Genomic DNA, 27,812 nt, shown 5'->3' on the forward strand with positions numbered 1-27,812 from the left:
CGCTAATAAGCAGTAATTAATGTGACGTTAACCTAATTTATAAATGTGAATAAATGGCATGAAAATATATTTTTCCAGATCAATAGTACGGTTTACTTTATAATCGAGTTCATACGTAAAAATACTATATTCATTTGAGACTTAAAGTGATCTGTTTATATGGGACTTTAAATTGCGACGCCAATGCGCGTATGAACGCAATAGTGGAGAAGCTCACAGTGTTCTGTCAAGTTAAGTTAACCCTATCGCCTCGTAATATTCGAGGTAAATGTCTATGTGAATCACTGAATAATCGGGCGAAATGAGTCTGCCCAGCGTTAGTGACTATTCTTTACTGGAAAAAATCGGCTCGGGAAGTTATGCGACCGTATATAAAGCGTTCAAAAAGGTACGTGAGTTTTGAGGTTGGAGCAATGTGTAACCGAAACATATGATGACAGTGGCGTAACCAATTTCGGCGGGAGTAACAATTTCATCCCCTTTATCGTGATTTCCGTGTATATATATATATATATATATATGTATAAATGAAGTATTTGAAAAGTGTATTTCTTTTGCTTAGAGTGCTACATACGAAGTAAGAGTAGATTTTCTCACCCACTTTCAGAATTTATCTTTTATATCGTATCACAAGACCATATCTCAGAGGACACATGCCATGATAATGACAACATCGCGGTTTGTTTTTCAATATTGCATGATTACATTTATGAGATTGTTAGATTTAAGTAAAATTTTGAATACTACAAAATTCATTCTCAATTAAGATTTATTTTCAGTGGAAAATAATCTATTTAAGCATGTATCAAATTTCAGAAAAAATTAGGTTATATGTACTTTCTTCAAAGTAGAAGATTTATACCTAAAGATGAATCAATGTTTATAGGGGTCATGACAACAGACTCATTAGATTTCATACAATTTCATGAACAAATTTTTAATTAATGCTTTAAATTTAAAATAATTGAGTTATATATGAACCATTTGTTATTCCTTGGGGGATCAGACAGGAAGAAATTATACAAAGCATGACATTATGAATGATAGAACGTTAGGGGGTTAATTAGTGACTTATATTATATTTCTGGTGTTTTTATTACATAGCAAGACACTGCAATGCAGTAACGGAACACACAATAGAGGTCACGTATCGCGAACGATTTTATTAATTAATAATTTTAACGGGAATTCTCGATGTCGATTCAAAATTTGACAACTTTTAACCATTCGTTTATTATGGTAATTGAGTTACGCTGATTTGAATTTAATGGAAGATTAATGAATTCTTTGCGTGCTGCAATTACCGTGAATTTTATGCGCGGCGGCCACAATAAAATTAAAATTACACCATAAAGAAATCTAAAAATGAGATAATTATATTGTTTTTGCAGACAGATACATCATATTTACCGTTGATGCATGTACAAAATTATGAAAATGTATAAAATATTCTCGGTCATGAATCTAATCTTCTACCGTTAACTGTGAACTTTAGAACAATTGTTTGTAAAACCTTGTAAACATAAAACGGAAAATAAATAATCTTAAGTAATTTCCTAAAAACTAATGAATCAAACATAGGGTTTAGAGGTCAAATATCAAATCAATGGACTTAACAGAAGACCAGCTGAACAAATTGAAACAGATTACATAGTTCTTTCAGTCATTCTATTTCATTGACAATTTTTTTCTTTACGGCTAGGTACGCGCGATAGATAAGTTAACAGGCGGTCCCGTTATCAACACGGAATGTATCCACACGCACTTACTAATAACGCTTTCGTCATTCAAGTTTCATGCATACGACGTAAATTTCGAGACATTATCTAGAACAAACAAATATATATACTAGGTCATAACGTTACTCCAATTATTGTTTATAATATGACTTGAAATTCATGTCATCGATTCATATCACTAGTCCCACAAATGTTACAAACCCATTCACATATTTATTTGCGTAGTGATGGATGCTGAACTCTCTTGAAAGTTCTCTATAGGCAATTCGGACACAGAAGCTCTTGAAAATTCGTCTTCGATCCGAAGTGGGTGAAAAAGTACATTGAATAGAATAAAGAAATACAATCGTAATCAATCTTGATACTACTGAAAATAAATTAATACACTAGGTAGTATGTTCATGATACAATCCAAGAATCTATGAAATTATTTTTAAAAAAAGTAGGTACGTGCAAGTCAGTCCATTTACTCATTATACATAGTAAATATAGTATTTTTTGGATAACTCTGTGAAAATTTTACTATGGCTATAGTCGATCAATAGGACTATGTATAGCGATGCATTTAGAATATGCGAGTCTTTCAAGAGCTTCCGAAGCAACTTGACACTTACGTGGTGCGTTTGACGGCCGTTCGACGCGTCTCGCGCCCATCGTTACCTGACCGGATCGGCACTCACGATCGAAAGTTTTTACGAAACACACTAACCTTTTACGTTGGGTTATTATTTTCTGTCATCGCACACGGGATATGGTAGTGTCAATGGGAGGTTTTAATGTGTTCCAATCGGGCCGGTCTCTGTCGGTCGAGTGACACCGCCGATTTGATAGGTGGCCAGAAAAGAGGGTTGCATTGATGTTTGAAAGAAGTAAGTTATCTCAAGGCGACTAACGTAATGCTATTGTTGGTCGTTTGTAGGATGGATGCCGAGAGGTAGTCGCAATCAAGTGTGTAGACAAATCGTCGCTGTCCAAGTCGGCTATCGATAATATCGTCACAGAGATCAATCTCCTGAAAATTCTCAAGCACGAGAATATCGTAGAGATGAGGGACTTTTTCTGGGACGACGGGTTAGTAGAACCCCCAAAAATCACTAAATCTCCTTCGTGAATAGGACTCTGCCAAAAACAGTGGGAGTTGACCACTTTGGAAGAGATAAAATGAAAAGTATATAAATACAGTAAGGTTTAGATTAAAGCTATGAAATTGGATTCTGTAATGCACTATAATACCGTCACAATTTGGTAGGTATTGAGTTGGTGCAAATTGTTTGTATGGAGCTTTGGTTTCAATGAACTTCTTTGTTTATCAAGTTCGTTTTGCATTAATGTTTATTTGATATTTTGTCAAATATTTTCAATCTAGAGGTCAATGTTAGAGGTTGCAAAAATTGAAAATCTTAATTGTTATTTCCTTTTTGTTTTTACAAAGTATCCCAAGTATACTTTTCAGTTAAGATTTAATTTATATTTCAAATTCTTGTTCTGTTAGTTCAAATTTCACGTTAAAATGATGTTTTTACTGAATACTGATCACAAGAGAAATTCAAAAATGGTATTTATTGAAAATTTGATTCCAAAGTTCACGATCATCGGAATTTAAAGTTTTATTTAATATTTTTATAAATTGTTTTTGTTTATTTTATCTTATTTCAAAATTTTTTAGTGCAGGTTTTCACAATGTATAGATGACTCTTTTCTGTAATGAAAATTACTCTAGAATTATGTAACTTCATTTCCGATTGCGTTTTACAAATACGCCAAAACCATTGGACCAAACGAACACAAGTGATCTCGATATCCACTGACAATGAGTGACAGAGATAGATAAAATTTTATTCGAATGAAAGATGTTTATACCAAAGATTAAATACCAAGTATTCTTTTGGTTTCGGTGACATTGAAACCGATAAAATTACCGGTATTTTTTCAATTATCATTTAGCCAATATAATCTCTATAAACTGTGTTTAAAGAAGTTTTACAATTTTGGTACAAATACGCCAGAAATACATCCGTATTGTATTCATTGGCTTATGTGGATTATGTTCTCTCCTCTTTTTTAGAAATTCTTTTTCTTCATTCGACTGCAGACTATCATTTTTACGTTATAATCTAACTCATGATGTTCTTAATAATATTTTAATAATTAGAACCAACACAAGATGGCTTACAGTGTGGCTAAAAGCTGTATCTTGTTTAAGTTTGAGGCGCAGAAATGTAATTCCAAATATCCTAAAAATTTCGATAAAGTAAGAATGCTGAACACATACCAATAAATACACGTTTATGCTTGTAGTTTTATCTACCGATATTATAATATTGTTATTTATATTTTTACCGGTAATTCTGTTGGTGTTATAAAAATTTAACCGAACAAACTGGTATTTGTGAGCACTTAAAATCCGCTTTTAATGGATCTAGTAATTCCAAACATTGGAAATGTTTTGAAGAAAAAATTCGAAAAATACTAGAATAGTGGGAAAGGATCATAGAAAGCAACGACCAATACATCGATAATTACAAATAAATGGAAATCTTATTATTTTCTATTGAAAGTTACAGTCAAGAAACGATATTGGTAATTATTCGGAATAGGTGGTCCTGTCCGATTTCAATGATCTTAAAATATGTCAAGGATATTATTCTGAACAATTTTCCCTTATACATGTTACTGTCGCTTGGCCTTAGTTTGCGAGATATTCGCAAAAATATATCCGATACTGTATACTGAATTTTGCTGTTTACAACATGTATGTTATTGGTCTGTGGTATTCTACAGTACAAACCACACAATTGTAGCCTTATTCACGTGCGAATCATGTATTGCAAGGTTGTAGTGTCTCAAAAAAATACTGTTCGAAGCATTATACTGATCTGAGTTGGTTAGAGCTAGTTAAAAAACAAAGAAAATACTGTTCAAAGCATTATACTTATTTGAGTTGATTAGAGCTAGTTAAAAAATAGTATATATAGTATTTTACTGTTTACAACACGTATGTTATTGGTCTTAGGTATTTTACAGTACACACCGCACACACCTCTAGCATTGTTTACGTACGAGTCATTTAAAATAACGATTCTAACCAACTTTGAATTATTTTTTTCTTGAAATGTCTCTAACCAACTATGATCAGTATCATGCTTCAGAATTGGTCAGAGACAGGTCACGAAAGGCATAATTCAGAGTTGGGTAGAGACAGTTCAAGAAAAAAGATATCATTATTATTATTAGCACGAATTTTTGGCGGAATTCAACGACGAAATAAACAAGTATTTATTCTACCAGTTTGTTTTTTAACTAGCTCTAACCAACTCAGACCAGTATAATGCTTTGAACAGTAGTTTTGAAAACATAATAGCCTTGTAATACATGATTCGCGCGTGAACAAGGCTACAACTATGTGGTTTGTACTGTAGAATACCACAGACCAATAACATACATGATGTAAACTACAGTAAAATACAGTATATAGGATGTTAATTTTAATTTGAGCACCTACATTATTTCCGTTACTATTGAAAGTAAGAAAAAATGACTAAATAGGATGTACATGGTTTTAAGGCGTGCATCTGATGGCGATAAAATGTTTTTGACTTCTTATTACGTTTATGTACTTCTGCAATTTTTCAAACTGAAGATAATTTCTTCGTCTTCAAAGTATCTTCAAGGTCATGGTGTGTAGGTCATTAAACTCATCTTGACGTCGACTATCAAATCGCGTTATAAAAAATACATGTTAATATGTAAAAAAAAATACGATGATCTTGAGAAAACCGTTAAAATGACCTTCACAGGATTTTTTTTTATCTCCATCAGATGCACGCCTTAAAACCACGTACATCCTATTTAGTCACTTTTTCTTACTTTCAATAGTAGCGGAAATAATTTAGGTGCTCGAGTTAAAATTAACACCCTGTATAGTATCAAATTTTTGAATATCTCGGAAACTAAAGCCGAGCGACGGTAACATGTATAGAGAAAAGTTATTCAGAATGATGTTCTTGACAACATAGTGCAAGGTCAATTAAAATCGATCAAGATCCCTCTATTCCGAATAATTACGGCGACATTACTTATGGAATGATCTGATATGTTTTTGATACAAGTCCCTGGTTTGTTCCACTGTTTCATTCGCTACCTGTAACTTGTAACCCTTTTCGGACGGAGCGCTTCGGAACTGAACTCTCTGTGCAGCGGGATCCATTACTGCGCTAGAAATCCATTCCGAAAATCCATCTTAAGACACTTATGATTTTTACCTCTTTTAACCGAAAGATCTGCCAAGTGTGTTCATAAGCGTCTAATGAAACGTCAATAACGCGTATTTATGTAAATTCAACGGCCATTCCGATAATTTTCACCGAACGCGTGTATGTCTCTGTCGAGCAGTGTTGGGCACAATTTTATTTGAATAATACATAGGGACTTAAATCGGTATGATTTTGATACCGGTATTATGCCATCAAAGCTATACCGAAACCGATATATTACCGGAAACCAAAATAAATACCGGTATTTTTTCGGTTTCTATAAGGGTACGGCTTATACATGCATATAGAGTTTTATGGGGCGAAGGTATAACCGAAAATACCGGTATAATACCGGTATTTTATGTTTCGGTAGAAATTCCTGATAATACATACGGAAATACTACAGCATCTAAGAGCATCATTCTGAGCTTTAAACAGTTAATGAGATTAAATACAGTAGACTCCCGATTATCCAGCCCCGCTTTAACCGGTCTTCGCTTTAACTAGCCACGTTTTTGTTGATGTGAAATATATAGATATCGAATTAATAAACGAAATTAAATCAAAGAAGCAGAAAAGGATTACCGATTTTGTTGTATAAAATAATATTTAACCCTTATTTTCCCAACTTAATTTGTTCATCGGTGTCAAATTGACCCAGTGGTAAAAATTAATACAATGAAATGATAAATAGTTAAATTTGTAAATTCTTCCAAGTAAAAATTACGATGCCTCAGCTAAATTTACCATGACAGAATAACGTCATTTCTTAGGAGAAAACTGTGTCAAATTGACACAAGGAACGGATGATGGTTAATAAACATATTTTATATGTATGTATGTGTATAATAAACATTATAAATATGCTTATATGTTAATTTTTTTCTGTAACTACCTGGAAATGATAAGTGATACATGTTGTCGGATTAACCGGCCAGAGGTCCAATCCCACAAGGGCCGATTAAGCGAGAGTCTACTGTAATTGTTTGTTAAATGTCGACTTATTAAAAAAAAAGTATTATTTTATTATAAAAACTAGAATTTCCACGTTTAAACGAGTAAAACTGTCAAAATACTTTTTTATCTTTTATTCGTTATTCGAAACTCTTTACCTAGATAATGAATTTGCCTATCTCTGCTGTCGAGTTCATCCGTTGCGAAGATAGTTCGGGCTGAACGCATCAATATACAGTATCGTAGCTCCGCGAAGGGTTAGCTTGAATAAAATTACAACGATCCCTGCTCCATAGTATAGTTCACCGGCTAACTGTTCCAAGCAGTCCGTAAAGACGACTCTATCACCTAGCGTAACTTAGGCACATATACATCGTGATGGAGTACTGCGACGGCGGCGACTTGTCGAGTTTTATAAGGAGGAGGCACAAGCTACCGGAACAAATCTGCCGCAGGTTTCTGCAACAGCTCGCGTTGGCATTGAAGTATCTGCGCAATCACAATGTCTCTCACATGGACTTGAAGCCGCAGAACCTATTGCTAACGAGAAAGCCGCAACTGGTCCTAAAAGTTGGAGGTTCGTCCGTCGTTTCCAAAACATTTTCACGTTCTTCCACATCCATCGATTATTCCATTTTTTCCCATTGCTTTGGTATGATTAATTTTCAGACTTCGGTTTCGCTCAGTACCTTTCGAGTTCCGAGAAAAAATTCGCGATCCGTGGCTCGCCCCTCTACATGGCGCCAGAGATCTTACTGAAACGGAAGTACGACGCCCGCGTCGATCTGTGGAGCGTCGGCGTGATCATGTACGAGTGCCTTTTCGGGAAGGCCCCTTATTCCAGCAGTAGCTTTCAAGAATTGGCCGAGAAAATTAAGGATGCTAGACGCATAGAGGTGATTACGATATGGATCTACTGTGTATGACACGGGAGGGGGGGGGGTGGCAAAATATGTTACGGTATACGTATTTGTAGGTTATACGCTATTCGTGTTGTAGATATGCACGCCTATTAGCTGTCATACCCATGGGCGTAGCCAGGTTATCAGTCAGCGAGGGGGTGGGGGGGCAATGTTATTTTTCCTCTAGGAAGGGGGCGGGGGCAAAGTCCTATTTTTTTTCTTCTAAAGTAGTGCAAAACCCACTTTTTTCTGTCCTAGGGAGGGGACAAGTGACCCCCCTGCCTCCCCTGGAAACGCCAATGGTGATACCTTTAGCTACCGGCAACGAAAGTATTCGAATAGTTACTCGACCAATCAGATACTCGAAGATTCGTTATACCCGAAACACTTGTACGAATATTACAGTGGATTTGAGACAATTGTGCATGTACGAATTAACCGTAGTGTGTTCACAACCGGGCATCCAGACTTTGAGCTCGAGATTTGTTATGATCCCGCAAAAGTATCTTTAAATCCCTTCAGATCCTCCTTATTTAACTCATTTCTGATCGATTTATGTATTTACAGTTGACAACATTTTTGGTTAATATAAAAATGTCGATTTCAAAGTTTACACCGCGCTTGTTTTATAACCACGGTACCCAGATACATACCTACATAGAAATAAATCGTAACTGACGTATAATTTAAGAATGAAACTATACTAAAGGGTTGTGAAATGCAATTAAATCAATAAAAAATACACAATTATTAATAAATGACATATGTATCTAAAAAATGTTGACGATGATAACTTTTTCAATTTTTAGCAATAAAATTATACAGAATAATGAACTTATTTTAATATTTATTAATGTAAATTACTCGAAAATACAGTAAATAAAACAGCAGCCAAAAGAAATATAATATTCAACTTCGAAATACTCAAGCTCGTCCGTTCCAATAAAAGTTTCGTACAAAACTGAACGCTTATAGCAACTATCTATGTTGCTAAATGGCTTTCTTCAGTTCAAAGAATACAATATGCAGTTGTCTCAAATAGGAAGAGAAAGTTAAAATCGGTTAAAGGGTTTTGAATAACGGTCATTGGTGGGCGGGTACCTGAATACCCCGATCATGAAACAGTGTGGAACTTTTCGGTTATGAACACTACATAGGGTTAAATATGTATACTGCTCAGAACAATTAGAAGATCATACATTGAACCGACTGGCCTATCAGTGTGATGTGTAATTCCTAGAAAGTGTTTTATAAACACAAGGCTAAATGTTAGTATCGTATGGTCAATTTATCACACCTATAGGTTTTGTTTCGTTTCTTTCGCTTAGGTCCATGTTGTCCAGCGTGAGGGCCCTCACGCATCTGTTTCCCCTTCCAGCTGTCCTTTCGAACCGTGTGCCTTCCTAGGACAAAGAAGCTCAGACTCTTAGCTTTGTTACTCCATGGTAACGGGGGACGGCTGTTAGCGCTGTTGGCTCTAAGGCCGGGGCCACACGAGCGTTTTTGTCGGAGAACACAAGACAGACGACTGTAAAAATACATAGGGTTACATTGCAGAACGCACACGAGAAACGTCATGCCGGCCGTTGACTGGACCGCAGGAGAACGACTTTCGACTGACGAATGTCACAGCCGACGTAGAGGTATATTGTTTGGCATTGGAGACCACACACGGGAAACGTACGACATTATCGTTGGACGATGCGACGAACATTGCCGTTTTCGTCGGCCAATTTATGCTAGATGTCGTCAAGGAATCTACACATGCCCTCACGAGCAAACTGGGCTTCCGCTAGGGGAAAAAGTGATATAAGGGAAAGACCTCTTACCACTTGGACTCGGAGTTATTGAAATTTATGCCAAATTAATATTCGGTTTAACATTTATATCAGTATTTGAAATAAATTTATCAAGCGGTAGGAGGCCCTTACCCCTACATTTCTTTTTCCCCTAAAGGAAGCCGAGTTTGCTCGTCGGTGTATACCCACGAGCAAACTCGGCTTCCTCTAGGGAAAAAAGTCACACAGGGATAGGGCCTTCTACCATTCGATTTCGGAAGTTTCTGAAATTTATAGCAAATTAACATGCATTATAACATTTATTTCAGTACTTGAAATAAATTTACTAAGTGGTTGGAGACCTTTCTTCCACTAGGGGAAAAAGCAATGTAGGGGTTAGGGCCTCCTACTACTTGGTAAATTTATTTCAAATACTGAAATAAATGTTAACCCGAATGTTAATTTCGCATAAGTTTCAATAACTCCGAAACCAAGTGATAGAATATCTTTCCCTTACATCACTTTTTCCCCTAGCGAAAACCGAGTTTGCTCGTGAGTGTACATATCCTGAGAATTCGGGAAGCTAGGACATACGATTCTCTCGACCAGTGTTGGGCACTAATCGACTAAAATTTTTACTTTCATTGATTGATTAGCGCTTATGGTTCAAAAAATTAATCGTAAAAAATCGCGATTAATTTAATCAATTAACTAAGTCGTCAATCGTTGATTATAAATATTAATTGCTAATCATCAATTGATAAATAATTATTAATCATCGATTGTTAGAATTTCAATTAAATTTCGATAAAAAATGATTTTATGTATGCTTCTTTTACATTACGCTCATGTGGATTAATTTCACCACATTTGATATTTTGATCCAGTTATAAATCAAATAAATAAATTTGAATGAAAAATAGTATATTAAATTAAGTTAATAAAATAATAAAAGTAAATAATAAATTATTTTTTTCTCTTTTTATATATAAATAAATTAATTTCTTTCTGATTTGAAAAGAAGTACATCGCAACTTTTTATAAGCATTTCTTTACAAAAAAATAAGCAGTACCGTGGAATATGGTTAGATGTTACACTGGACTTTTCTTTTTTAAGATAAGTTCAAAAGTATGTATCCCGAAAGATTGGTGCAAAATTAATCAATCTCTTCATGATTGTGTAAATATACTTCAACATTCATAATGTATTAAAAATTGATTTTTAGTGACTGTTTTGACAAATATCTCGAGAGCAGTGTTGTGTAATATTTAATCCAATTAACAATTAACAATTGCAATTGATATATTTGATTATCGATCGCCATTAACAATTAAATCTTTACTTCGACCGATGTATAATCGCAGTGAATAATTGATTTCGATAATTAAGGGTACCCTCCGGTCAAAACGCTCGAAAAGTTCGTGATTTTCATGAATTCATAAAAAGACAATGGAACAACATATGGTAAAAAAACGGTTTCATCCTAGTTGCTACATATTTGAAGAATACAACAAAATTTTAACAATGTTTCCATAAAATATATAGCACTCAATGTACTACTGTACAAATTGGAGGTCTTGACGGGCGCCATCAGAACTCATGATAGGATCGCCTTAAGGGGACTTTCTCATTCAAAATTAAAAAAAGACACTTTTTTAATATTTCTTTATAAAAAAACTATTATATTTAGAAACATAATTCCTTTTGGACGCTATGATATATTATATTATTAAGAACATCAAGAAATTTTTTTCTAGCACTTTTAGTTCACCACGACCGCTGTAGAGGGCGTCTTCCAAAAGGCACGTTTTAATCGGTAAGACACTTTGCAGACGTCCTGTAAAAAATTAAGTAAAAATGCAAACGGGATTCTATTCGTGAGACTTAAAACTAGACAATAAACCTCTAAAAGTTCATAAAACTACCCCCCCTTTTTTATACAAGGGTGAATTGCCCCCAAAAAAGAGTGATTTTTCGAATTTTTCGGAAAACTATGTATAAAACGATAAAAAATACAAAAAATAAAATATTTTAGTGGTTTCTATATCTACATAGATCAATGTTAAAGGTTTTAACCTTTAATCAGCTATTACTGCAGCATACAACAACCCTTCCGTAACTTCATATTCCACTTCTAACTCGCTTTTATGTTTTTTTCGAGCTGCTTTATCTTCTTTTGACGCGCTCGTACTACGACGGTTAGTTTCTGCAATGCGCCCTAGGTCTTTCTGAATGTCAAAATTTTTAGCGTGGCGACCGATATTAATGCCCAATAAGTCCATGATGGTTAGTAAAGTTCGCATCATTCGTTAAACATGCATACCGAAACCCAGGCTGAAATTTCAAGAACGTTTCTTCCACAAAACATGTGTTTCGGAGTTTCGGAGTTTCGGAGCGAGCTGCCATATACACTTTTTGAATGCTTTGTTATTGTTCTGAGTATTTTTTCCTATACATCGTCTTAAACGTTCTTTAGAAGTCAAGCTTTTGTATACTGGTTTTACAATTTCTTGTATTTCTGGATCTAATGGAGGCTTGTGCGAATATTTTTATTTAGTCACTGTATGCTGTAAGTGAGGGTCAAATGACCGTGTTGTAAATATATGCTTGTAGAATCTATACTTTTGCGAATTTTTGATTGAAACTTTAACATAGCATTTTTTAGATGCTATATGATGAAAATATGCAAAACAAATCGATTTTTTTCAAAAATTTTGACCGAAGGGTACCCTGAATTGCAAATTAAATTAATGATGAACTAATAAATTGGAATTTTTTGTTTCACGCACTCATTATAATTACATTGTAGAACAAATTGTTATTTTTTTTAAGCGCTCCGATTCCCACCGCGTTTCTTATAGAATTCCTCGCGGTAGTTACAAATTTGCAAACTGTTTTGTTTCCTCACTCTCAGTTTTGCAGAAATTTAATGTTAAAGAAAAATCATATTTTTCCCCACATAAATAAATTTTGTAATGTAACTATAGAAATATTCAATTGTTGTTGCATGAAAATATTTTGCACACTTTTCGAAATTCTGATATCAATTTTTAATACATTATGAGTGATGGAGTACATTTATACCATACATCCTTTGTATGAACATTTATTTGATCATTTCAATTTCTCGTGAATATATTATATGTATATATTATATAATATATATATATATATATATATTAAATTGAATCATATCACACGATAATGAACACATTTCGTTAAAGAAACGTGTATAAAAACTTGCAACAGATATTTTTTTTCAAATTAGAGAGAAGGTAATGTATTTGTATATAAGTAGAGGAAGAAAATAAGTTACTTAATATGATTATTTCGTTGACTTACCTTACATTAAATTATTTATTTTAAATGTAATTTACAGGAACTATAGATAAAATAGAATTTCAATTGTTCAATTAAAAAGTAATATGTAATTGATTACCTATTGATGTAACCAGCGATTGATGATTAACGATTAATATTTATGTATAATCAAGAATTAACGACTAATTTTGTTAATTTTTTTAATTGTGAGCATTAATTAATCGACTGAAATAAATTGTAAAATGAATTAATGCCCAACAGAAGCTGAAAGTGGGGCGCGAAATGAAACAAAAGACGGTGTCGATGCTCGTGTTCATGACGTACGTGTTTGAAAAGCTACATAGAGACTTTGAAAAGCAGTACACGAGATAACACGTATTGTAGGTACAATCTAACGTGCGAAATTTATTTTAAAATGTATATGATAAATGTACAGTCATTAATTAATGAAGTGCAAAAGAGATTAATTGAGAAGCGCGATCATTTACGATCGACCGGCTCATGTTTCTCGATTGTTTCATCGTTCGATAGTTGGACGATCGTTCGCCAGCTACAAAACGACAATCGTCCGTCTTGTGTCGTCCGACAAAAACGCTCGTGTGGCCCCGGCTAAGAGCTAGAGTAGCAGAACTGTCCACATCAGCGGTCCTCTAATTGTTTTGAGTAGCGTATGAAAAAACCTTGAGAAAAAATATGTACATGAAATTTAAAGAATTGTTTAAGAAACCTGTTGTTCGAATATTTTCATAATAGATACATTGCATACTTATACCCTCACGAGGAAACTCGGCTTCCACTAGGGGAAAAAGTGGCGAAGAGGCAGGGCCTCCCACCACTTGATAAATTTATTTCAACTACTGAAATAAATGTTAAATCGAATGTTAATTTGGCATAAATATCAATAATTATCAAGTGGTAGGAGGTCCTTTCCCTAGGATGTTCCAGAGTTAAACGATTAAAATTATAATTAGTCACTGAAGTGTCTGAACAGAAATCAAATAACTAGACATGGGACCTTTAACGATTTCGTTCGTGATATGTTTTCACGAGATCGTCCAAAGCATATCATGAACGAAATCACGTAGCGAGATATCTCGTCCACCGGTGCGAAGGGGTTAAACAGTTATGACTAGACTATGCATATTTATGCAGATTCACATTTTTATGGAATCATTTTTAAGTATAAAAATTGAATAGAAACTTCTTACGTCATAAAATAGTTGCACTTGATAAAGAAGATAATAATAGAGTCTGGATTGAACGTCATTAATGTTTCCACTTTATTTTGCTTTACTTATTGTTAGTTTCACACCCTATAAATACATGATGTCCGCAGTCTATTTGTAATAAAGATATGAAATATGAAGTCAATAATAGGTACGTTCATAATATTTTTATTTGCGCATTCGTAGTTTTGCATATGAGTCTCTCGTCAGGAACCAAACGATCAATTCGACTTTTAACACATGATCTGAATTTTAACCTTCTTAATACGTTTATTAGATATAATTCAATGTGGTAATATTGATTTGTTCGTATATTTCTGTGTCTGAAATATTATCACAAGGGTGAATTGAATAAAAGGATTTTAACTTTAACACGTTCAACGCTAAAGACGCCTATTGGCGTCGTAATCGGGGACCGTAACTTACGGTCCGTAAGCAGGGATCCTAACTGTTGCGTAGCCCGAACCGTAACCAGGTTACCAAGGGAAGGTTACTGTAAGTTACAGTCTGTAACCGATAGTAACCCTGTCGGAACGGTTCTCAACTACTATAAAGAGCGGGATAATTCGCTTGAAGCGGGTTATGTAACCCAAACCATAACCCGGTTTAACCCTTTCAATACTTTACAGCCGACATAACTTGTGACAGCTTTGTGGATTTTCCGAAAAATACCATTTTTAATATAATTTGAACATATGTAATGGATACGGATAATAAAATTTAGAAAAAACAACGTGAAAATGTCCTCATTTTTAACACATTTTTTTATTCGACATGAATGATAATTTTTGTATTCAAAGGAAATTTATTCGACGGGAATGATAATTTTTTTCCCTCTTTATGAACAATTGTTAAAAAATATAGACACTTCAAAATTGGCCATATGAAAGTTAATTGATGATAACGCTGCGAAATCTCGGACGATTGTGTATACATATCAGAGATTTGTGGCTTTCACGGCCCGACATCATACAGTTCTCACTGTTGAGGTTTTCGAGTGTAAACCGTGTCCTTCTGGAATTGTTTTCCCAACGTTTTGCAAGCATTGCAGCTAGCTTCATCAGGGGGTTGAAGATACACCGATACTGGTGTATGCCTTGTGGTGCTCCTCTAATATGTATACTAGAGCTTGGTCATGTTCCGGTTCATTGCTTACCAACCAAAATTTTAATTGTTCAGCTGACCAATTAAAAATTTTGTTGATAAGCAATGAACCAGAACATGACCAAGCTCTAGTAGATTAGAGGAGCACCACAAAACACACGCCAGTATCAGTGTCTGGGTTAGGAAACCCTAAACAAGATAGGTTGTCCCTTCAATGAGGACCTTCGCGCGCGAGGCTCAAGTGTCTCGTGGACCCGAGATGGAAGTCGAGTGTCATAAACACTTTTCCCAAGCGTGAAATTTCTCGGATGCTTCGCTTTTCAGACATCCGTCACAATAGATATTGGAGAAAAATATACAACACCTTCGAAAACTTATGGTCTGCTGTGTTTGTCTCGCACGCGAGATATGATTCTTTAGTTCGAACCGCAGGATTCAACAAAAACCAACAAAAATAGACCAAAATTTTACGTGCCCGGGGGGAAGAAAGAATGTGAACTGTATGCGTCGCAAATTATATAATTAAAACATTCGATTAATATAGTAGATTAGTAAGAATTAGTAACCCGCTTAATCCTTTCGATGTTTATATCGTGCAGACTCGTCATGAAAATATGGCACTTTTTCGCTATTTAAAGTAAAATTTAGGTAAAACAAAAACATATTCGTAATTTTAACACATTTTACAATATTTTAGGACAAAAAAAAATAAAATATGCAGCAGTATATGTACGAGGGCTGTTTGATAAAGCTGTTGGATTCCGGGTTGTGGAATTGAGTGCAACACTTAATAAAAGAATCTTGAAGAGGTTCATTCGACTACGCGTAACAGAGTTGTCGTAAGATTCGAAATTATACGTTTTGGAGTTTTCAAGTCTCCGTCGGAATCAGAATTGCGCCCTCTGCCTTTTCGGAAAGCTTATATATAATAGTATTAGGTGTTGTGGTGGGGAGAAAGATGCAATGGCCCTTAGCTACAGGGTGAGTCAAAAGCCTCCTCTAGGATTTTGGACTTTGGAAAGAGCAGAAGTGACTATCAGTAAGATGTTTTGGACATAACAATTCGGTTGTGATTATCAGATAGGGCCATTGATTAGTAAGGAAGCTGATTATCCAACAAGGTAGTGACTTTTTCTTGACAATAGATGACACTTAAGTCGCAAGAGTAATTTTGTCATTCTATTAGAATTTTGTATTTTAGTTATAGCTTAAAAATAATTATGCACACAAGTATTTTTAAAATGAAATAAAACACTTAAAGGCTTAAGATAGCTCACGCGGTTGGCGTCGTATCTAGCTGGGGCTTCATATGGCGCTTTATACTTTTTTTGAATTTTACCAATTTAATTTGAATGATTAATATTTTAAACTACTTCAAAATACTGAAATGGAAAACAAATTTACAAATAAGTGGAAGAATAAAAATTTGTTTTCCTCATTGTAAAAAGAATGTACTTTTTTTTTAATTTTTAAGAAAAAATTGGTTAGTTCGTCGAACAAACCAAAGGAAAACAAGTGACGCTGACGCATTGAAACCTAAGTTTTCATACTTTGATCTTAATTTTTAGTTTTATTTAATCGTTAACATATCTTTTTTCCGTGCAATCATAATCTCCGAAAAAAACATCTATAACCACCTGATTTTGTATGAAAATGTAATTTTGTTGTAACTAATTAAGAAGTGAGTAACTTCTCAGTATCAACTACAGTTCCATAAGGCTCGTGTTAAAAAGAAATTTTTATAACGTTTCTTTTTGGTAGCAATTGGAAGTCGAAGCTTTTAAGAACGTTCTATTAAATTTTCAACTAAATTTATAATTATTAAAAATATGAAGTGAAGGAGGTGTAAAAGGGTAACCGAGGATCCATCTTCTGAAACCTTCGGAAAAATGAAATAAGCGGGTTAACCGGGTTAACCGTACCTCGATGGCTTTGGTAACCCGCATAACCAGGTTACTCCATAGCGCTAAGAACCGAACCTAGTTACGATTGGGGTTAGGATCCCTGGGTACAAGTTACAAGTGGCTGAGATATTTAATCGTGACGTTGCGTTGTATGAGACTCTCGAGATGTGTTCGGGATATTCGCGTATTCGCTTAAAAATGTGTTTCCAGTATCTACATTGTAGATTCTACAAGAAAATCTGTCTTAATGGGTGTGTGTATGTGTATGTTTGAGCATTTATAGACTTAGTTCGATTGTGACTTTAACATATATTTCAATACTTGAAATAAATTTACCAAGTGGTAGGAGGCCCTTCTCCTACGTCATTTTTTCCCCTAGTGGAAGCTGAGTTTGCTCGTGGGTGTACATAGGACGTTTTTGTGCTATTTGGGAATAATAGCATTTTGTTTACGGTAATGAATAAAAATATACATACGACCAAGCTTTAACACTTGATTTGAAGGAACTAGTAGAAAATTTTGCGAGGGAAAAGGCAAGAAAAATTAAATTTTTATTTTATGATCTATATGTAACGTTTTTTCTGCAGTTGATAATAAATATGTAGATTCAAATTATTGTTTTCTTTCTTTACAATTTCATTTAAAAAAAAAAACGTAACTAATTTGTAAAATAAGGGCCGCGTTAATTACCTTGGCCTAGAGCACAAAATAACCTGGCGCCGGCACTGGCGATTGCTGTACGTAAGTAGTAGTGGGATGATCTTGACGTGATTTTCTGAGTTCAAGTGGGAATGTTCTGTTATTAACCATGTGCTATTATATGAGAATCTTATATTTGACGAACGGTACTTTAAGGAAAAGGAATTGCCTCTTTGCTTGAGGTCTATCGCACGTGGTGCCCAAGTGTTTGGGGGGGTCCAATTCTAGGCGCGAGGCGAGAAGTCGGGTAAGTTGTAAAACAATTAACCGGGGCGTGAAGAATTTTCAGACGCTTCGGTCTTTAGAAATCACATTGTAAGATAGAAAAAACAGGGATATTTCGAATGTTTACGCCTATTGTGATTTGTTCGCAGACGAGCGCACGTGTTCTTTACTTTGGTCCTTTGTGATCGGAAAGAATGTAACCAAATGACAGTCATATTACCCTGTTCCCCGACTTTCGGCATAAGTATGTGCCCCACTCATAAAAACAGGGGTATGTCTTGGGTTACAGACGATAAACATGGTGTTGATGAACATGTTAAAATGAAATCTTACATTTCCAAAAGTTCCTCTGAAGTCCTGATGCTACGGGTCCAAAAGAAAGTAGTCGCCGATCGGCCAACGCAGCACAGTGGTCGATTATTTTCAAAAGTTGGACAAAAATCAGTATTACTTGAAAACTTACTTTGTTGGCAAATAATAGAATTAAATATACTTCTTAATCTTCGTAGATAGGTGTACCACTCCTGTCGAACAGTGTTGGGCAGAATGTAATCTAATTACAAAATCCAAATCACAATTATATTGTAGTTAACTATATTAAATTTACAATAAAAATTACAATGTAATTATAATTTTAATTGTCCCGCAGTAACATTGCAATTACATGGTAATTGCAATTTAGATTTTATAATTAGATTACATTATGCCCAACTCTGCTGTCGAATAATGAATGACTTAAAGTCGTCATTGAGCATGACAGGTTTTTTTTAATGAAAATTCCCACGAGGCCTATTATTACGGGGTTCGACGTAGTACAAAGCATATAAAACAATAAGTTTTCCAAATTTTATCGAAGAGATGACACTGTGCAGATGTGTGTGTGTCTAAGAAACCCTGCTGGTGGTAAAATTGTCAAAAACCACTTTGACCACCCCTAAGGTTCGCAGGCACTTGAGCTAATTTATGACTTTCAGGCTATAAAACTGAGCAGGCTGAAAAAAGCCGCGGCTATTTTTAAGTTCTGCAATTGCAGTAATGAGTATTGTATTATATGCAACAAGAAACAATTCATTCTAACACATTCCAAAGAAGTTACGTACCAGTATTCATGTGACGGGGCTACATCACAAATTGCACCTGTTATCTAAATAATTCGTTGATTATTGTCATACTTTAAGGTCAGATTTTCAGTTTTTCAATCAATTTGAAACATATTCATTTCGGTGGAATAGAACAATTATTATTAAAATTTAAATACTTTCCAATTTTTCAATCAATTTGAAACATATTCATTTCGGTGGAATAGAACAATTATTATTAAAATTTAAATACTTTCCAATTCTTCGATATTTTCAGTTATAAATAAGATCAAACAAAACAAAACTTGTCAATTACACGTATTAGACACTAATAAATCAGATGAGTCAACAATTTTCAATTTACAGAATAATTTTTTTTATTTTTGTTCCATTTTTTGGAAGAATCGATCACTGTGCGCCGCGACATCAAGGACCCGTGTGTCATTGGTGGCCGCCGCCGCGCCGCAGAATCAGCTGTATGTGCACATACTGTGAAATAAAAACGATACGGCGCTGCGGCTGATCTCTTTGGGAATTTTAGCGAGACAATCAACTTGTATGTGGTATGTTACATCAGAATACACAAGGGCACACAAGATTACACAAGATTATGTATACCAGATTATACCAAGTTACACAAAGGTATAGAAAGTTACACCAAATTAGAGCCTCGGTTACTGTTTTACACCTCCTTCCCTTCTTGAAGACCGAGGTCCTTCAAAGGCCACATAGTTTAATCCTTTAAGGGGTTATGCCTACCTGCGAGCTCGAACAAAGACATGTACGTTCGGAGTTTATTTTTTAAAAACTTGAAGACTTTTTTAAGCACGCGTCATTGTATTCGAAAGGGTACATTTTAAAGTGCTTATAATAATTTCTTCAATGCAAAATATGAATAAATAGGGGAAATATCAGCGATCTCCCGGCGGTGTTTTTATTTTAGCCGTTTTGCGGTGACCACTGCGTAACTACGAGTTCGTTTACCTAAAATAAAAAATCTGAGATAATTTAGTTAATATATTAAATTATCTAGTGCCCGATCGTTCAGTATCCTGAAAAATTAATTTACAACAAAATGGCGACTGTTCAAAATCGAAGTATCGATTTTTGCTAAAAAAAATCGTTCATTTTTTATCTATAAAATAAAAACTACGCAATGAAATACAAAAAGCCACGATCAGACACTAGATTTTTATGTATAGAATGAATCCATCAAAGCTGAATCGGTTTGGTGCAGTGGTTCCCGAGATATTTTGGTCACCGATTTTGAAAATGTGGTATTCAGAAAAACACGTTTAAAGTTTCAAGTCAGTTTACAACCGAATCAATGCAAATTTTTTATATATAGTTATTCTCAGTATTACGGCTTCATATAGCTGTCTATATTTACTAACACAACCATAAATTGCATTGGAGCACAGTATTCATGACTCACGCACCCCTAAAAAGAGATTCTACCCACTTTATATCTGCTCCGAAACCTCCAAGGCTGTATACTCTAAACGGGCGTAGCTCCGCCAATTTTGATCGGATCAACTTCACACAATATTTCTAAAATGATGTATTGTAAGAAAATATTAAATGCCAAAAATCGATTTTTTCAACATTTATAGGTAAGCGTAATAATTGTAAGTCCTTAAGTGTTTTATTTCATTTTGAAAACGTGCACTTGTGAGCTTAATTATTTTTAAGCTATGGTGAGTATACACGACAAAAGCAGAGTAAATGCATTTGCTGTAAAATTGAAGTAAATTCTAATAAATGTATCCCTCGTACATATACTGCTGCACATGTATTTTTTTTTCTCAAGAGTTTTTTATCTTTGTATGTTTTCTTTTCTTTGTCTTCAAGTATTCTAAGTGTTAAAATTATACATATGTTTCTTATTCTACCTAAATCTTATTTTAAATAGATATTATTAATTATTTTAAACATTGCGTTTTATTCTTCCTGAATGTGGATATCGCCCGGCCTGGGATAAACAATCTAAAAAAAAAATGAAGGAAATTACAGCTTTGGAAATAGAGATCTGATTATTACCAAAAAATATTGTATTTCTTGTGCGGCGGAAAAATAATAATTTTGAAGATATCAAAAAGTTTCAAAGCCGGACTATTAACAGAAGTATACTCTACACGCGAGTCTAAATTCCAAGTCAAACGACCCAGTGGTTCCTGAAAAAAATACGCGCCTGTTTTGAGAGACGTGGTATCGAGAAAAATGCGTTCAAAATTTGTCGTGTTTTATTCTTCTATAGGTTCAACAGTTTAATGAATTTCGCCACAAGGCCTTAGGAACACATTTTTCAAGACCCCCGAACTATAAGAAAATGCAAGAAATAAATCGATTTTTTTGTCTGGTTACACTATGTAGAATACCCCCCTAAGAGTATTACGACCTTTTTAAAAGTAATCTGACGCTAACATGTAGTTACATTAAAAAATGTAATCTCGATGATTTTATCAATTTGTTATTCTACGTTCCATTCTATTGGATTGATCATTGTGGCTTCCAGGAGACTCATATGTTAGACTTCCGGTTCGGCACGTGTTATCCGTATAATTTCGAATGATTTTAAGTTATAAAGCTAGTTAGAATAAACATATCTAACAAATACTACATGCCTCGATTCATGTTCAAATAACATTCGCTTCAGTTTGGAACACCCAGTATGAATACAAAAATGTATACGTATAGGCAAATACAATTGCCTAACCAACTATAATTATAACTTATATGTGGCTTATATTTGGATTTGTACATATACATTGGTACATATATATTGGCAAAGCGAAAATATGTATGTAACCGAGTCTTAACTGTATATGTATAACTGACTTGTGCATATACATGGGCGTAGCCAAGTTATCAATCAGGGGGAGGCAATGTAATTTTTTTCCTCCGGGAAGGGGGGGGGGGACAAAGTCTAATTTTTTTCTTCTAAAGTAATGCAAAACCCACTTTTTTCCGTCCAGGGCGGGGGGGGGGCAAGTGTGTCCCTCTCCTCCTGCCCCCCACTGGCTACGCCCATGTACATATACTGTACATACATATACGGGGTAGGGCATCATGAATCTGCAATACTCTAATACATCATATGATGCACATAATTTACAATAATTATCTATTACCTTTGGAACCTTAAAAAGTCGTACTTTTTATTGCATACAAGAATGAGAATGTAGTTATCAATCTAACGTATAGTAGACAAATTTAAAAATACTGATAGATCTTCGAAGATACGGCCATGATGGACGCCGTTTTATTTTGAAATAATCAGAAGTGTCAGAAACATCAAATGTCCCGCACTGTATTTACTAATTATTAAACTGCGTATTTTATGAAGATATAAAAAGAATAAGTACAAATAACATTATTGAGCAAACTTTTCAACGAAATTCAATTCTATCCTGTCTGTGGTAGAATCAGTCGCATAAGAATGGAATTTGAATCCCAGTTTGTAAATTAATCGAGAAAGATATGTACTAGCATGCCTAACTATCCGTAGTGTACTAATTACCAAATGAAAATCATTTAAAAGGGTCTTACTTTCCTTTAACTTTTTGTTTTGTGCATTTTTTAATACTGATGTCATGGAGTAGTTACCAAAAGGGTCGCACGTGTCCCGGAATTGCAAGGATTTATTAATGTCCTTATTGAAACACGATCCGGACGAGAGGATACCGTTCGATGATTTCTTCGCCCATGATTTTCTCGATTTGGCGCACGCGCCGACGAAGGAAAATTACGACAAAGCGGTCGAGTTGGTCCAGCAGGCGGTGAAAATGGACGCGGAAAGGAATCCGAAGGAAGCGTTTCATCTGTATTGCGAGGCACTTAGATACTTCATTCCAATTTTAACAAGTAAGGGGTCGTTCGATTCCGGTATGAATAAAATAAAATTCGTCATAAACAGATCGATACGGTGGACCAATGGTCTAAATATACCACGTTTACTTTATTAGGCGAGACCGATCTAAAGCGAAAAGAGATTTTAAGGTCACACGTAAATAATTACATTAGGAGGGCTGAAATACTAAAAGCCTCGTGTACGGACGATGGTAACGAGAAGGATAAGTGTTCGCGGTTAGAGGATAAAGGGAATCCTTCGGCGATCCAGAGAACGACATCACTGAATGAACGATCGTCGTTTGTGTATCACGAATTGCGTTTGTATCAAACCTTAAGTGATTCTTCTAATGTAACTTATGATATAATAATAATAATAAAAATTCATAAAATAATATTTCGTTAGTTTTGTGATAGTACCAAACGTATTGAATAATCTTCAATTAAAACTTTAAATGAATTACATCGCGACACAAAAACCTGATAAAATAATTATCAGATTTTGTATAGGGTGGTTTACTATAAACAGACCGTCTTAGTATCTTTTAGTGAAATGATGCTATAAAAAAACATCTAAGGGGGAAATAATTAATTACGAAGAGCGAACGGGACACAATGAGAAATTATTTTTACGACCATTACTTTCCAGTTATTAATTTCAATAGTATTTTGTTGAGATTTGCATATTCTATGATAGTAAATTCTCAGAAAACAGGGAGCATTAATCTTAAAACACTTGTAAAACATGTATTTTTGTAATACACAACGTACACGAAATTAATATTCTGACAGTAAAATAATATAAGTGGAGGTTAATGGGGAAAAAAGGGATGACATGAAACAGCTGTACTAAGAAAATCAATTTTGAATAGTTCAATGCACCACTGTTTTTAACCAGTATTACATTATCTATAACGTCATCTTTTGTGAACATTGTTACTTTACAACCCTTTATGATTCCACAGTTCTATAGTCCTAGTTGAAACGAATAAATATGCGTTATAGACCGTAAAATCACTAAAAACAGACATTCCTTGTCTTTTCACCTTACTCTTCAAATTTATCTGTGATCATTATAATCGTTTCATTCGCAACTATCATTACAAGATAAAAGTAATACAATTTGTCCAATTAAAAGGTATCATTAATTAAGTATGTATTGTTATCTATTAAAAGTATAAACAAAAAAAAATGATTATAGAGAAGAATTTTCTGCTGTGCCATGTTTAGCCCTTGTTACTGATTATTATTCTTCGCTGGCACACCTTTCTGGAGGCATCAGCTTGAAAGAAGATGTTTAGATGGTCTGTTTCTAGATGAACCATCCTGTATAATTCCATTTAGGAGCAAGGAAGTGTTTAATTCGTCCTATTTCTCGATCATTTATTACCCCCGTTACGAGGACGGCAAAACGCTTCGTATGGAATTTCAATAAGAGTAAAATTCAGCAAAGTATTAAATCCGCTGGAATGGAACGGAGTCTTTGCTCGGGCTTAGTTGGTAACAAAAACGAAATCCTTTCGCGGCGGACCATGAACACCGATGCCTAGACCACAATCCTAATTGATGGTGGCGGCCGTATCATCGTACCATTAATAAATAGTGCTCGTTAGAAAGAAATATTATTTTATGATCATACCTTCCGATTACAATGTATATTACATTAATATTGGGATTCGAGTGATAAGTGAATGTAAAATGATGTATTCTATCGCTGTCGCGTGTGTTTACCGATAGGGACGCTTAGCAAGACTACAACGAGCATGGCGGACGCGCTGGAAATCGGAGAAGTTGCTGAGCAATATCTCACGGAAGGGAATTACGCGCTTGCATTGGAAAAGTTTCAATCCTGTCTAGGACTATTGGTGCCATTGTTGGGAAAGGAACCAGCAGGTCGAAGGAGGGATCTACTGTACAGACAGGTAATTAAGTGCTATCATATAAATACCGAGAATCCTCGATTAATCCTGTCACGGTTTCGGGTCTATTTCGACCTAATCACGTATTCGTGTCTTTAACGCTATCACGGCTTTATACACTTTTTCTACGTGCTTATAATTTCGACTGTTCAGAAATATTCTTAGGTTTGCGAAATGTCTAAGGAATTTGTGTTACTGATCCGCGTGTTTTCTCCTTCCTCGTCATTATTTCGAATGTACACTGAACTAAGGACTGTAGCAGGGTTAAACTTAAACGCACAGACATTTAAATCGTAACTTCAAAATTTGGAGACTGATATATATGCAGGGTGGCCCACATAACTCTTAACAGCTCAATATCTCGAAAACTATACCATCGATTTTAACGTTCTTGGTCTTAAATTGCATGAATCTGAAGGGCCTTTCTAACTACATAAACGTGAAGTGCCCCTCTTTTCCTTTGAAGGGGGCGGCGGGGTACCTTTATAATTTTAAATGGAACCCCCTATATATGTTGTATCTTGTTATTTTGAAGTCGAAATATCGATATTAAAACAACCTATTTTTTTAATTTTTGTTAAATTTATTGTTAACTCTTTGATGCCCAAACATCTCTTTCGGGGAAAAAATTTATTTCTCGCGATTATTTAACTGAAAAATGGTCCCAATACGTGCACCTCGTCTGTAGTTGCACGACAAAACCCCTGGAAATATGATGTTCTAAATGCGACGTATACATCACACTGGGTGTTCAAGTGTTAATTTCAATTCGACCCTTTAAGTCGCCTGTCGAATCTTTAACCCTTTAACTGCAAAGTCGTTAAATAAGAATTCTCAATAATGCATGAAGCTTAAATTTTTTATCTCTCATTCTGCGTGTGAGTTAGTTATATCGGGAGTAAGTGTGATAAAGTCATCGTACTTCATACGTTTGCCGCATACATAATTAGCCATTGACGTAAAATAAATAAATTCTCTTATCTTTCGTCGCATCTTTACGACACCTTTATCAACAGATTAGTGAGATTTGATGGATAAATATGATTCCAGACACAACATATCGAAATTGGTATTGGGTATATTTACAATAGTCTGAAAAACGTCATGTTTGAGTTTATATTTATCAGGAGAATCCCAAAAATTAATTGGCAACATTTTCATACAAGTACGATGAAAGGTAGGAAAGTTTAAATTTTGATTACCATAGCCAATTCTGAGACTTACCTACATTCCATCGTACGAAACTCTGAAGTACAAACAATGATCAATTCACCTGGCTTTCAGAGACGATCTCTTCAGTTAAGAGATTAAATAAACCAGGAATTTTACTTTTTTACACAGGTGCAAAATACATCCGTCAGATGGAACGAATCGAGAAATAAACAGAAAACCGTTTATTTTAATAGCTTATTGTTTGACTACCGCGTGTATAATATAATAGCGTATTTTTAATTGTGCTCGGCTGACGCGAAATTAATCGAATATTTCTCCTTTAAATAAATGAAACATCGAGCCAAAAAGAAGAAAAGTTTGTTTCTGTTCAATTAACGATGTATTTTAAAAATTGCTACGCTATTAACACTTTAATGACTATGGTAATTTGTTCATCGCAGCCCGTAAATATTCGTAAAATACTACGAAAGTAGTAAACCTTTATAAAATCAGCCATAACGATTTTATTATGCTCCTTAACAGTTCGTTCAACCTATTACTGGTAGATTTATTAGGGTATTCTATAAATTCATATTGATTTTCAAAGCGATACGTCAGTACTTAATAAACTCCTGTGAATTCTGATACGGGACATCGCCCATTTAACACGCTCTAATTCATTTTTTTAAATTTTACATAGAGGTGGAGAATCCAAAAATAGTTAATACATATTTTGATATACCTCAAATTAATGTCTTGAAGATGAAAAAAACCTGTCCGAATCAAAGATGAAATAACTATCCTATTAAATATATTTAAAATTAAGAGAGATGAAAAAATATTAAATACAAAAGTTTTTTACCTTTTTCAAGAATTATATACGAAAGGAATTATATAATATCAACGAAATTTCAGAAAACTCATAGATGGCGCTTGTACGTACACATAACCTAAAAAGGCCCCTTTGTACATACATTTCTGTAAAAATTTGTCTGAAAATATTAATTATGCGCTACTGTATTACTTAATATGGTCAAAAAGTATGCTTTCTCATAAAAAATATAACACGTAATTGGAAAAAAGACTAGGTAGTCTCAACAGATATGGTATGTACACAAAGGCCTGATATTGAATATTTGCGGTGATATATGTATAAAAACAAACATGACCTCAATTCTTAGTGATTTTTCTGTCTCCATAAATTTTTAAAACATTTAACCAATTAGTTTTTTTCACCGTCTATTTTGAGGGGAAGAGGGTGAAGTTTCTTGTAAGAAATGTAATTAATTTTTGGATTAAATGTTTTCTGTCGCGTGTAGTTCAGCGATATTGCAATTAGAAATTATTTCCTATTCAGAAATTCTGAAGTTCCTCTGCCATCAATTTTATTGATTTACCTCACTAATGACCAAAAATTTTTATTAATATATTACGAGGCGATGTATGCACAATATTTTCAATGATACTACAAACAAGAGTAATGATTGTTGTACGAACTTCTGAATGGTGTAATAAACATTCATAATCTCATTTTGATTACTTTAGTTGTATATTGTATAATTTAGATGTCTAGTGTATAATACTGTTGCACAGGTTCAGCTTTGGATGAAAGAAGCCGAAAGCACCAAAGGTCTTTTAGCGACAAAAGACATTGAAGAGTCCGTGCAGCGTGGATCTGATTCGTTCGAGCAGTGCTCGATACAGTAG

General features: G+C 34.5%; 1 protein-coding gene across 1 annotated transcript; it reads left to right on the top strand.

Moving 5' to 3' along the window:
* Nucleotides 1-301: 301 nt before the first annotated feature.
* Nucleotides 302-27,812, top strand: LOC107186394 (serine/threonine-protein kinase ULK3). The gene is made up of 8 exons (XM_015574249.1): nt 302-388; nt 2,659-2,810; nt 7,309-7,523; nt 7,616-7,842; nt 22,788-23,049; nt 23,151-23,354; nt 24,772-24,956; nt 27,699-27,812. The coding sequence occupies exons 1-8, from the start codon at nt 302-304 to the stop codon at nt 27,810-27,812; spliced, it is 1,446 nt and encodes a 481-aa protein (XP_015429735.1).

Source organism: Dufourea novaeangliae, unplaced genomic scaffold (assembly GCF_001272555.1).
Source record: "Dufourea novaeangliae isolate 0120121106 unplaced genomic scaffold, ASM127255v1 scaffold78, whole genome shotgun sequence".
Classification (NCBI taxonomy): domain Eukaryota; kingdom Metazoa; phylum Arthropoda; class Insecta; order Hymenoptera; family Halictidae; genus Dufourea; species Dufourea novaeangliae.